The 13,062-nt window shown below is 39.1% G+C and overlaps 1 protein-coding gene across 1 annotated transcript; it reads right to left on the reverse strand.

Annotated features, from left to right (window-relative positions):
- Positions 1 to 2,399: 2,399 nt before the first annotated feature.
- Positions 2,400 to 6,988, reverse strand: LOC146691143 (uncharacterized). The gene is made up of 4 exons (XM_085434436.1): positions 6,532 to 6,988; positions 6,059 to 6,116; positions 4,147 to 4,242; positions 2,400 to 3,698 (listed from the first exon to the last, which is right to left on the reverse strand). The coding sequence occupies exons 2-4, from the start codon at positions 6,068 to 6,070 to the stop codon at positions 3,306 to 3,308; spliced, it is 501 nt and encodes a 166-aa protein (XP_085290562.1). The 5' UTR covers positions 6,071 to 6,116; positions 6,532 to 6,988; the 3' UTR covers positions 2,400 to 3,305.
- Between the last annotated feature and the right edge of the window lie 6,074 nt (positions 6,989 to 13,062).

A 13,062-nucleotide genomic window follows, 5' to 3' on the forward strand; every position in this document is an offset into this window, starting at 1 on the left:
GCTTTTTACAGAATAAATTGCATGACTGTAGAGCTGGGCGATAGAACGATAACGATATGTATCGCGATATAACTTTTACTCGATAGAGAAATTAAGCTATCGCGATAGACCTCGCCGCTCTTGTCCTCTTAAAAAAAAAAAAAAAAAAAAGGTCAGCCGATCCAAATTCAGTAGCGCAGAGCTGAACCAATCACAGCCGCAGCGTCACGTCGCGTGACTTGTTACGTACAGCACAAGTGCCAAGCCTCACGTGTGTTTGTTTGGGAAGCAGCCAGCGGGTAATGGAGCCAGCGCGTAATGGAGGAAATGAGTGTGCCGACTAGAAAAATCAACCGAGCGTGACCGAAGAGAAAACAGATGATGGTTCCAATGCCGGAGAGATTGTCGAACGGAAGAGCCATAGAAGTTCCGTAGTTTGAAGGTATTTCGGTTATTTCAAGTCTGACAAAAAACAGAGTAGCGTGCACTGTAAATTGTGCCGAAAGCAAGTCTGGAAATACAATAAACTGGTGCATGCGTCACACTGTGCGCCACGTTATTGTTTCGGTGAAATGAATTTCTACAATACTGTTACTGTTAATTCTACTCTCTGCAGTGTTTAAATGCTTACATATACACACAGTTACTGTCCGTCCACACATACGACTCGGTTCTGCTTCTATGCCCCAGCTTTGTTTACTTTTTCCCACCGAGGCTTCTAGACTTCTGATTGGCCAACATTTCTGCACGGTTAGGAATCTAGCGCCACCTGCTGCTTTGGCATGTTCATAGCAGCGTTTTCCTTCATTTCTGCCTTTACGTGTGAACGGGATTATTTTTTAAAACGAAAACCGAAAATCTCCGTTTTCAAAAATACCCGTGTACGTGTGGACGTAGCCTCAGTCTCTGACTGGAAGCGCTAATTCGTCATTCGGCTTTTGTCAGACTAAAGTAACTGTTAAAACTGTTTGAAAAGCTAAGCTATACAACAAGGAGAGATTGAGAATTTCCTTTTAGTTCTCAGTTTATTTGATATTGACAAAAGTTAGTCAGTTTTGTCTGTTCTTCTGTAAAACAAACTAAGATTTATTTTTAGAATTAATATTTTGTTTCTAAGTGGAATTGACAATTTAGTCTGTTTCGTTTGTTCTATTTTGAAACTTAAACGCTTTAGCGGCTGCCTTTTGTGCAGTTTGCAATATTTGCCTTTATTTATCTGAAAAAGTCTCATGTTCCTTAAGTACATCTACCCTGTTGAACTTATTATGGGAAATAAATATTTAAATAAAAACAAGCTGCTGATTATTTCACATTTTACTTGTGAGCAACGGCACATTTGAATCTTACAAATATAGTTATTTGGCTGATATCGTGATAGATATCGTTATCGCCTGAAATGAAAAAAACATATCGTGATATGAAAAAATCTCATATCGCCCAGCTCTACATGACTGCAGTGAGAAAGCAGTAACATCACGACAATGTCAGTAGGGACTGGGGAGAGGGTTTAAGGAAGGATTCGAGTGCCGGTCTTACAACTGCAGCACAGAGCAAATTCTGCATCTTCAAGTTAGGATTTTAAGGGGGATAAGGGGCGGGGACACCAACTGATGTGCAACTTCTACTAAAGCTTTAGCATAGGAGTAATACTAATGATTCTTGACGCCAGCGAGGCTGACAAAGTGGTGTAATTGTTTTTTGTTAAAGATAGGAAATTCTATTACTAACATCATTTAGAAACTAGGGTTTGACTCGTGTGTGAGACCGTAATTTTCTTTACTTTTCTTTATTTATGTAACTTTTGTTTTCACTGGCAATTTAGTGTTAGTGGACAATCACAAGGATGATTCAAGCACCTGTTTTCACACCATAGGACTGATCGTGGATGCAAGCTGCAGCAGAAATCTGAGCAGTCTGCTGATCGAGGGCTTAAGGAATCACTGAGGTGTGTAAAATTCACATTGCATAGCATCTGCTCTCAATGTACAGGACAGAGCTCATAAAGTGGATCTTGTGTCTGCCTCCCCAATGAAAAGGGCGCTGCCATGTAAACGAGTAATGTAATTCAATCTGGACGACACAGCAGCTTTCATGTCTGGAAGCGGACAGCAACCACATCTGCAGGTTCCATCTCTGTGTAGCCTAGCCTAATTTGTTTATCATTACTGGGTTGGCTTTCATCTGTGGGTTCGGAACAAGTGTTTCTGGCAGCCTCAACCTCCACAGTAATGACCTACTCAGTCTTCCTCCAGACGCCGTGGGATCCAGTGACCTCCCTGTCCGGCATATGACTGTCCCCTCTGAAATCACTCTGAGACAACACACACAATGACGTTCTATGGTTTAAAACAAATAAGAGACGCCTTTTTGTTCAAGTCAGGGTTTTGTCAGAAAAGTAAGGTAGACTTTAGAAACACTGTAAACCCGAATAAGTTACCAGAACTCAAAAAAATTGAGGCAATCGATTGCCTCAATTTTTTTGAGTTGATCAACTCAAAAGTCAAATTTTTCCAGAACATAAAAGTTTGGATTACATGGTACTTGTATCTTTTGAGAACGGTCAACTCAAATATTTGCAGTTAATATGACTTAAAGTTTCAAGTTTACAAATTCAAAGAAATAAGTTCACAGAACTTATAAAAAATAAGTACACAACCACAACATTTTTATGTTAACAAAACTCAAATGTTTATTAGTTTGTGTTGTCATTATTTTAAGTACACGTTAGTCAAATATGTTGACTACTTGATACTTAAAAACATGTGACCCAAAACTTAAAATTTTTGAGGCAATTGATTGCCTCAATTACACTGAGTATCGGTAACTTAATATGCAAAAGTCATAAACATCTGCCATTGAACAGTATCTTGCCTGCTCCCTTTTAGCACTATGTTGAAATTAAATACATTAAAAAAAAAAAATTAAATTAATTAAAAATAATTAACAAAAACATTTATAAATTAAAATAAGTAGACCAAAAATTGTTTAGTCAGGAAAACTGTCAGAGTAATGAAAAATAATGCCAAATAATAATTAATAATATCAAAATGTGCTTTTGGCTCTCTGGCTAATATCTGAATAAGACAACAAGGCAGCAATTTGAGTGAATTACAATGCTATTTGTTTTACATTAACTAGTATCAAACAGTGAAATTTAGGTCATCTTGCGCAGCCCACAATGTTTTGGAAATAGTATTACGAAAAACATTAAAACATACAAAACATTAGTGTTGCTTTGCATTATGTTAATGAGAACAAAGGCACATTGTATAGTTTGGACCTATTGGCTGAACACCTGTAGAGTAATGCAATAATGTTTTGAGGCATTATTTAGATGAAAGGAGAGAACTTTGAACTAGCCTTTTATAATGCTTCACCCTGCATCCTTCTTTCAGATGAGTTCCTACAATAACCAAGTCATTCTTGAGGGTCTGTAACCTGGGTGACAGTTTACCACTTTCTAGACCAAATAAAATCTTTTGAGTAAATTCTAAAGTGTTGGTCAGGCCTTTGGGGTAGCTGAGGTGAAGTGCATAGATCAGTCCAAACATTACCAGGAAGGCTTCACCAAATCTGGGGAGACTGAACACGGCATCACTTACAATGACGACAGAGATTTTCACAGGTTGGTAGTGAACTGGACTTGTTGTGTCATGGTCACTGATGACAGTGAAGAGGGCCACTTCAACACCATCAAGCTCCAACTCATCAGATTCGTCCTGAATTAATGAAAAAGAGATACTAATCACAATCTAACCCAAGAAATACAACAGACGACATATAATTTCTCATTTTACCAACTCCCACTGAGATCAAATACCTCTTTTACAAGGGAGACCTGAGTCTCACTGTAAGAGGTGAAAAACAGAAGATCCATGTTCTGCACACATAAATCAGCTAATTCACCAGAGAATCAAGTGGTGTGAGATAGACTGAAACTAAGCGAAAGGAAATACACAGGAAAATGTTTTACTAAACATCTTATCACTTTCAACAAAACACCAATTCAGTTCATTCGTAGTGAGGAGACAGAAAAGACCATACATGGAAACCTTATGGGTAGACTAAACAAAGATAAGTCCAAACAGTGCATCAAAATACATGTTTGTACTTTGATGCACTGTTTATATACACAGTAGTATCTGTTAGATACTTAAGGACACTCACAGTGCAGGTTCTGAAAAATCCAGAGACATCCTCACGCAGATAGACAGGAAGGGCGTGGAGAACGGTAGTGCGCTTGGTGTGGATATCATGGATTTCCTATTTCCAGATAAAAACAGAATTGTATATACTGGTGAGTTTACTGAACAACAACAAAAACAACAGTCAAATCAGAACATATGTCCACAAATAACCTGTTCACATCTTTAATACAGTCAGACAAATAGCAAACACAAAGTGGAGTAATAGCAAAATTCAAAAAGCTCATTTAAATCATTGAACCTGTCCAATGTTCCACTGGTTCAACCTATGAAATGTGTAACAATCTATTATTACCTGTTCATTGTGAATTCTTAGAATTTCAGCCAGGGCATCTGCTGTCTTCCCAGTTTTTGATGCCCTGGCTGAATAAGGTCATCAGTCGAGGAAGATGGCGGTCAAGTTCAGCGTAGAATGTATTGGGCAGGTTCTGATTTGTAATCCGCTGAAACTCTGCATACAACTACTAGTGATGGGTCGTTCGCGAACGAAATGGCTCTTAGAGCCGGCTCTTTGACGTGAACGACGCGAGCCGGCTCCTTATCGCGAGCCGTCACGTGGGTTTTTTTTTTTTTTTTTTTCTCTCAGCCTCTCTCTCGCACTTTTTTCCGCTTCACTCTGCACGCGAGCCTTGTGCTTTACGCTGGGCAGAGGGGGGAGGGGCGGTAGTTACACTCAGTAGCACAGGAACAGAGCCAGAGAGAGAGAAAGAGAGGCAGGGACAACAACATTAGAAAGGTATAGTAATCATCCACAACTATTTTCGGTTGCAGATGATAAAGGATTGAGAAAGTTTATTCATGCAGGTCCATATGACAGAGAATATGCATGTTCTTTTAGTTTTCATATTATAATTTATATTTAATTGTGTTGTGGTTTGCAGTGTTTTGTGTTCTTTTCACTTTAAATTTGTGAAAGGAAAAAGCTGAAAATTTAAATAGTTAAAACTTGAAATGTGAATAGTTGATTTTTGTATTATATGATTTATTTATTACATTTTATGTGGAGTGAATAAATAAAAGTATATTTACGGTGGCCCCTAGAGACAAAGCACATACAAACTTCAAATCACGTACGAACTCTGAAGCATGTACAAACTCCAAAACACGTAAAAACACGTACAAACTCCAAAACACGTAAAAACTCCAAAAACACGTAAAAACACGTACAAACTCCGAAGCACGTAAAAACTCAGAAGCATATAAAAACTCAGAAGCACATAAAAACTCAAAACACGTACAAAAGACAACAGAAGTGCTCCAGGATGCTGGGCGCAGTGTTGAGCCTTTGTTATCTTGTGGCTACACAAGCCAGCAAGTACCAACGACCGGATTTGGTGTGTGGTAATAACAGGTAAATGAACTTTTTTTTAAATTATTTGAATATATATATTTGTGCCTGTGTATAAATATACAAACAATACACACATGCTTTCAATTGTGTAATTTAAGTGATCTAGTAGCTCTGCTTTGGAAGTTCAGTTCATGCTAGAAATGTGTTTTGGAGTTTGTACGTGTTTTGTCTCTAGGGGCCACCGCATATATTTATATATAAACATATATAAATAAAACCACTTGTTTTTACGTTAGTAATTCCTTTTGTGCATAATTTTATATTATTGTTAATAATAAATTAATTAAAGCAACAAAACAACCTGAAGAGCCGGTTCGGAGCCGAAAGAGCCGGCTCTTTTTAGTGAGCCGAACCGAAAGAGCCGGATCTCTAAAAAGAGCCGGAAATCCCATCACTAACAACTACAGCAGAAGAACAATACAGTTCAATTTGAAGAATCTCGCACATCTTTATAAAGCAGCAAAAAGCTGCCACATGAGTAAGAATTACAATTTTCATTTTAAAGAGAGCTGATCCATATTACCTCAGACTCCATTTTTAGAGCAGGCCAGAGGTCCAAGAGCTCCTTCACAACCCTAACCCTGAACATATAGTTTAAAATATAGCGTTTCTAACAAGAAAACTGCTTGAAAGCACTCTCACTGCAGACAGGCATCTCCGTTGTGTAACTGCAGGGACAACGGGCTTGTTTGGACCCAACTATTCTGAGTCATGAGAGGGGGTTTAAAAATTTAGAGAGATTAAAATACTTTGTTTTATACTAGGCGACCAGGCGCCACCTCTAGAACAAGTAGTATCTAATTTTTTAAACAGCCTGCGACCCTCATTACAACAACTTAATGCTAGCTCTGCAAGCGCAAAGTTTCCTTCGGGGAGAGCAGCAAAGCACATAAAAAACACGGACCGACATTTCTGCTATTCTTTTCGACACGCACCCAAAATACAACTAAATATTCGTATTTTAACAATAAACTAATATCAACATTGAAAACTTACTGTAAGTCCAGTGATGCTAGTTGCTGCCGTTAGGTCCAACTTTCTCCAGTCGTCCGTGTTGCCTCTTTGGTGCTGTTCCCGCCCATATACCTTCACTTCTTCTGTGTTTCCTATTAATGCTCATTAGCGCCGCCTTCCGCTTCGGAGGGTGAATCAGAGATTAACTCGGAATAAAAATTGATTCCTGCAGCTGCTCAACACTTACGGAAAAAATTAAAAATATATATGTAGGACACATTGATAAAACAATGAATATTAAAATAAATACATTTTGTCTTCCACTAATGCATTTAAGACAATTTGATTTTACTTATTTGGTGAAACACTTTGAGATTTTATTGTATTTTAGCATGTGCTACATAAATTAAGTTTATTATTAAATCCTACTTGAAACAACAAAAATAACAGGACTTTACCATTCTTATATGTCCTAACTTAACTGTGTTACGTTGTGCTTAAGTTATGATTTTAAGTGATGCTTACTTAATATAGAAATAGTTCAATTCAATCAAATATTATTAGTTTCATTTACTCAAAAAGAAGAACATGTTATACGAACTTGACATATTTAAGTTAACAGAACTTTTTAAAGACTTTGAGTATACACTACTTAATCTGTTTAATTACTTTGAACATTCGGGTTTACAGTGAATGCATGATTTGAGATTATTTGCGTTGAAGACATTTTTATTTCTGATCACTATGTTATTGTTTTTAACTTTGTTAAGAGAGGATACATACAGATACATCCAGCTCTAGATAAACATGGCATTTACGATAAGTTTCAGTCCGGTTTTTGTTGATTTCACTGCACAGAGACAGCTCTTCTTAGGGTCTCAAGTGATATCTTGATGAATAATGATGCAGGAAAATGCTCTGTTCTACTCATGTTGGACCTCACATCAGCTTTCAACACAGTTGACCATCACATCCTCATTGAAAGGCTGAAAAATTGGGTTGGTGTATCTGGAACTGCATTAGAGTGGTTCTCCTCTTATCTCCATCACCAATCCTTTTTCTGTGGCAGTCTCCAATTTTAGGTCATCCTCTACTTCCCTTACTTATGGTGTCCCTCAAGGGTCAGTTTTGGGGCCTTTATTGTTTTTAATATATCTTCTCCCCCTCCAGCATACAATGGGCTCTTCTTCATTTCTTATCACTGTTATGCTGATGATATTCAGTTGTACATTTCTTTTATCCCCAAGGATTTATCTAAGCTTCAGCGTCTGAATGATTGCTTAGATTTGATCAAACGTTGGATGGCTGCAAATTTCCTCCAACTCAACGAGGGGGAAACCGAAGTCCTTGTATGCGCCCCTGATAGATTTTTATTGCAGATAGTGATATCTGCAATATACACTCAACAAAAATATAAACGCAACACCTTTGTTACTGCTCCCATTCCCCATGGGATGGACGTAGAGACCTAAAATTCAGTCCAGATACACAATATAACCATCCCTCCCAAACAGTGGTCACAAATCAGTCCAAATGTGTGGTAGTGGGCACATCTGCCATATTGAGATAATCCATCCCACCTCACAGGTGTGCCACATCAGGATGCTGATCTGACATCATGAGTAGTGCACAGGTGTACCTCAGACTGCCCACAACAAAAGGCCACTCTGGAATGTGCAGTTTTTTGCGCTATTGGGGGTCTGGGGACCCAGAACCGGTCAATATCTGGTGTGACCACCATTTGCCTCATGCAGTGCAACACATCGTCGCATGGAGTCTATCAGATTGTCAATTGTGGCCTGTGGAATGTTGGTCCACTCCACTTCAATGGCTGTGCGAGGTTGTTGGATATTCGTGAGAACTGGTACACGCTGTCGTATACGACGGTCAAGCACATCCCGAACATGCTCAATGGGTGACATGTCCGGTGAGTATGCTGGCCATGCAAGAACTGGGACATTCTCAGCTGCCATCTGCCCTGAACAATGTGAACCATGATTCATCCATGAAGCGCACACCTCTCCAACGTGCCAGACGCCATCGAATGTGAGCATTTGCCCACACAAGTCTGTTACGGCGACGAGCTGGAGTCAGGTCAAGACGCCGATGAGGACGACGGGCATGCAGTTGAGCGTCCCTGAGACGGTTTCTGACAGTTTGTGCAGAAATTGTTTGGTTGTGCAAACCAATTGTTCCAGCAGCTGTCTGGGTGGCTGGTCTCAGACGATCTTGGAGGTGAACCTGCTGGATGTGGAGGTCCTGGGCTGGTGTGGTTACACGAGGTCTGCGGTTGTGAGGCCGGTTGGATGTGCTGCCATATTCTCTGAAACGCCTGTGGAGACGGCTTATGGTTGAGAAATGAACATTCAATGCACGGGCGACAGATCTGGTTGACATTCCTGCTGTCAGCATGCCAATTGCACGCTCCCTCATTGCTTGTGGCATCTGTGGCATTTTGCTGTGAGACAAAACTGCACATTCCAGGGTGGCCTTTTGTTGTGGGCAGTCTGAGGTACACCTGTGCATTACTCATGATGTCAGATCAGCATCCTGATGTGGCACACCTGTGAGGTGGGATGGATTATCTCAATATGGCAGATGTGCCCACTACCACACATTTGGACTGATTTGTGACCACTGTTTGGGAGGGATGGTTATATTGTGTATCTGGAATGAATTTTAGGTCTCTACGTCCATCCCATGGGGAATGGGAGCAGTAACAAAGGTGTTGCGTTTATATTTTTGTTGAGTGTATATATATATATAAATATAAATAATATAAATATAAATATATATATATAATATAAATATATATAAATATAAAAATATATTTATAGATATTACGAACACACTGCACCCATCTTCTGATGGCTGGTTTAGCAGGATAATGTGCCATGTGACAGATATTTTAAAAGTGGTTTCTTGGTTTGGCCTCCATAGCCACCAGATCTGAGTCCAGTAGATCACCTTTAAGATGTGGAGTCTCATCATGAATGTGCAGACAACAAATCTGCAGCAACTGTTTGATACTATCATGCCAATATGGACCAAAATCTTTGAGGAATGTTTCCAGCACCTTGTTGAATCTATGCCATGAAGAATTAAAGCAGCTCTAAAGGCAAAATGGCGTTCAACCCAGCACTAGCAAGGTGTAGCTAATGAATTGGCTGGTGAGTGTAGTTCTGTCTTGCAATTCTGAATCATTTTATATGTATTTTGACTTGCAAAATGTTGATTATACTCCTGAGCTATGGTTATTATTTCTGACCCCAGGAGATTTTTAAATTTGAAAAACCTGTACACTCTGCTACCTTAGATTGTAATTCCATTCCATAAAAACAAGGAAAGTGATATTAGTCTGCACATCTTCCCTGTTGGCAAGTAAAAAAAAAGAGGCAAAATGCTCATGGACAATGTCAACTAAATGCATCGAGAAAGGAGCAGAGAATACAGCAGACGCTCATTTGGAAGTTCTCTAAGAGTCACAAATGCTGTAAGAATGAAAAAAGAATGACTAAAACCAAATGCCATACAGACCATTTTCTCCCAGGAGGAGTCCAAAGGCCCCCTGAGACTGAATCAAAAACGGTTTTAGAAATGTGAAAGACTGGAAATATTAGATGTTCTCAAGCTGGCAGGAAACAATCCATTCTGAAAGTCAACCAACGGTCACGAGCCTGGTCATGGAGAAAGTGACAACCTGCCAGTAAGCCCAGGAGTCTGTATATTGACAGATGCAGCTACAGCAACCAGTGTTTAAGAACAGTGTTTACGTAATATAGATAAAAAAGGCAAGGGGAATTATATGATGGTGGCAGATGCTAATCTGTGAAATTACTGTTCATCCCCATGCTAAGGTGATTGATCTTGATCCTGAATAAGTATAAAGTGCGTGTATCATTTAATAAGGTCCACAATAACTGAAGGGCATCTCAGTGGTTTCACAAGGATAGTCAAATGCTTGTGTGTGGGAAATATGATGTGTGTGTGTGTGTCTATGGTTGTGTGTGGGTTTTATTCTCAGATATTCAGCTGATATCGGTTGACTCATGTCTACTAACTACTCTAGGCCGAGGCATTCCTCATTGTTCTGTCAGTGGTATGGTTTACATTACCTCCCTTTCACACAATAAGCAGATTCTACTTCCAACTTGCGTTCTGCATGTCTTAGATTTTTAGAAATATTATCTTCATTCCTTCCCCTCTTTCGTGTCTAGCCAGCCCTCATTAGTTTCGGCTGATGTGGATCGCTTCACCTGTATCACATCACTAATCACCCTTGTGTGTATAGTCCACTCTTTCTATGTTTCTTTGCCAGTTTGTCTGTTTGTGGTCTTTGAGTTTTCCTGGGGTTTGCGATTTCCTGCTTTTGGATTCCTATGCTACTTTTTTAAATTTGGTGTTGGTTGGTCTTTGCATTAATCCTTTTTTTCATTTAGACTACTTCCACATCCTGTGTTTGAAAAATCTGGAAAAGCAGACGTCTTCCATGCAGAAAGCATGGGAGCTGACATTTCTTTATTGTATTTATATATTTTTTTTGTTTTTAGTTCCTTTTGTTACTATGTACAAATGTCTTTCCATCTGGGTATCTGATGCAATTTTCCATTTTAGTTTGTACACACATAAGCTGGTCATGAATTGGCAGGCACAGCATACTGGGTGTAAATGAACCTTGGGGCTCTGCTGGGTCTCACCTCCCACTTCTTAATGATAGTTTGCTGAATTGTTCAGTATACATTACACAGAAGAATAAAAATTTATAGGCATATCAGTAACAGCCAAGAAACACACTTAGTGCAAAAATAGTGCAAACATATATATGTTAACTTAAATTTGTAATTGTGTTTTTGAAATGTGGAGTAGGAATTAAGTGTTTTAAAGTCTCTGAGCTGCATAATGGGAAATGAGTGTTCACATCTGCACAAATAAACTACACCAAGGGGGAAAGAGTTTGATTTAAACTGAGTAATCAGTGCAGGTGTGATAACACCCTTAGTTTCTATTTCTTCAATTTTGAGCTTTTTTCAATTTACCTGGTACCCAAAAGCTTTTTTACATAAGCAGTCCTGTAATATGATGTTGCTCAATTCAGTGTTTTGTATGTCAGCCGCTGAGTGAACAGTGTATTTACAGCACACTAGAGTATCAGTGTAATGCCTATTTAAGCTGACATGGACATGAGGAACCTACCAACAGCAGATGCTTGCTGTTTCGCTACGTTAATGTTAAGTTAACAAAAACCAAATGATCCCTCCATAATTTAGAAGTCCCGCATATATTGATAACAGGTTTCTGCTGATGGTAAAATTGCTGTTTAAACACGCAGACTTCATTAGATAAACCTGGCTTTGTTTTGGCTAATGTTGGCTAACATTAGCCTACATGGTTAAAAAAAAAAAGTAGTAAAATCCAAGCTAGCTGGCTAACTGTAGCTTGCAGCTTGATGTTATTCTCCTTTAAATCGTCTGTGAAGCCACATTTGTGTAATGGTTTTTAATGTGGATTTCATTTCTAAGAAAGTGTTACCTTAAACCAAGCATAAGTGTTGAGTTTATAAAAATCTCATATTTTAAGATAAATCTAGACAGTAGCAACAGAAAATGTCCTATAATCAATAAAAGATGCCCTTAGTTTAAAATCAAGTTACAAACCAGAATTTGTAGAAGGATAGCAGCGCATCTAAACACTCTGAGGCCCATGTAATAATAGTTGGCAACCCTAATCCTACATAACTATTTTTGAAAAAAGGAAAAATGAATACAACAAATTAATAAAACAAAAATCACATATTCTGAATGTTTAGGGCAGGGGTCGGCCGCATGCGGCTCTTTAGTCCTTATAGTGCGGCTCCGCGTGGTTTGGGAAAATAAATTAGAAGTATTTAGCTGAAGTGTATTTTATTTATGTTAGTTCTTTTTTAACTTGTAGTTCTAAATTGGAAGATTATTGTGATATTGAAATATAAAAATATAATTATATTCTATTATTTTTTCATCGCTCAAAATAAGCGTCACACTCGTGGAAGCCGGTATACCCGCCGACTTTCAACCCCAGGTAGGCCAATTATGGATCTTCAGATCCACATTATGTCAGCAGCTGTTCTCCACCGTGAACTATGTTAAAAACAAACACCGCTCACGCCTCACAGATGACAGCTTACAGTTCTGCGTAAATCTGAAAGTGACTTCGTACAGCTCCGATTTGCAGACGCTGTGCGCAGAGGTTCAGGAGCAGAAGTCCCATTGTAAACATATCACAGCAGACCCGACGATGTTTGCATGAACATGCTTTACAGCTTCTCTTTATTGACCACTTTTCACACATGGCTGCTGTACACACACAGCCAGCTGTAGCTTTGCAGCTCGCAGCCCGACACATACCAACACAACAGCATAGATAGCACAGACGTTAAGGCGGCGAGGCGTGATAGTGGGTGCCGCTCACGTGCGTCCGCCTCCCCTGCAGCGGCACTGCAGACCACGCCCCGCCACACACATTAACCAGGTAAAATACATATCTAGGCAGAATTTTGCAAATATCTATTTTTCATTTTTCCGCAGCATAGTGCTT

Source organism: Copadichromis virginalis, linkage group LG16, assembly GCF_057382275.1.
Source record: "Copadichromis virginalis isolate Kocher_CV1m ecotype Utaka linkage group LG16, C_Virginalis_male_GT1.1, whole genome shotgun sequence".
NCBI classification, from domain to species: Eukaryota; Metazoa; Chordata; class Actinopteri; order Cichliformes; family Cichlidae; genus Copadichromis; species Copadichromis virginalis.

What these genes read in the sequence shown, in the direction of transcription:
- LOC146691143 (XM_085434436.1), bottom strand. An exon ending in GATTTTTCAGAACCTGCACT is followed by an intron (nt 3,699 to 4,146) that starts GTGAGTGTCCTT and finishes TCATTAATTCAG; the next exon opens with GACGAATCTGATGAGTTGGA.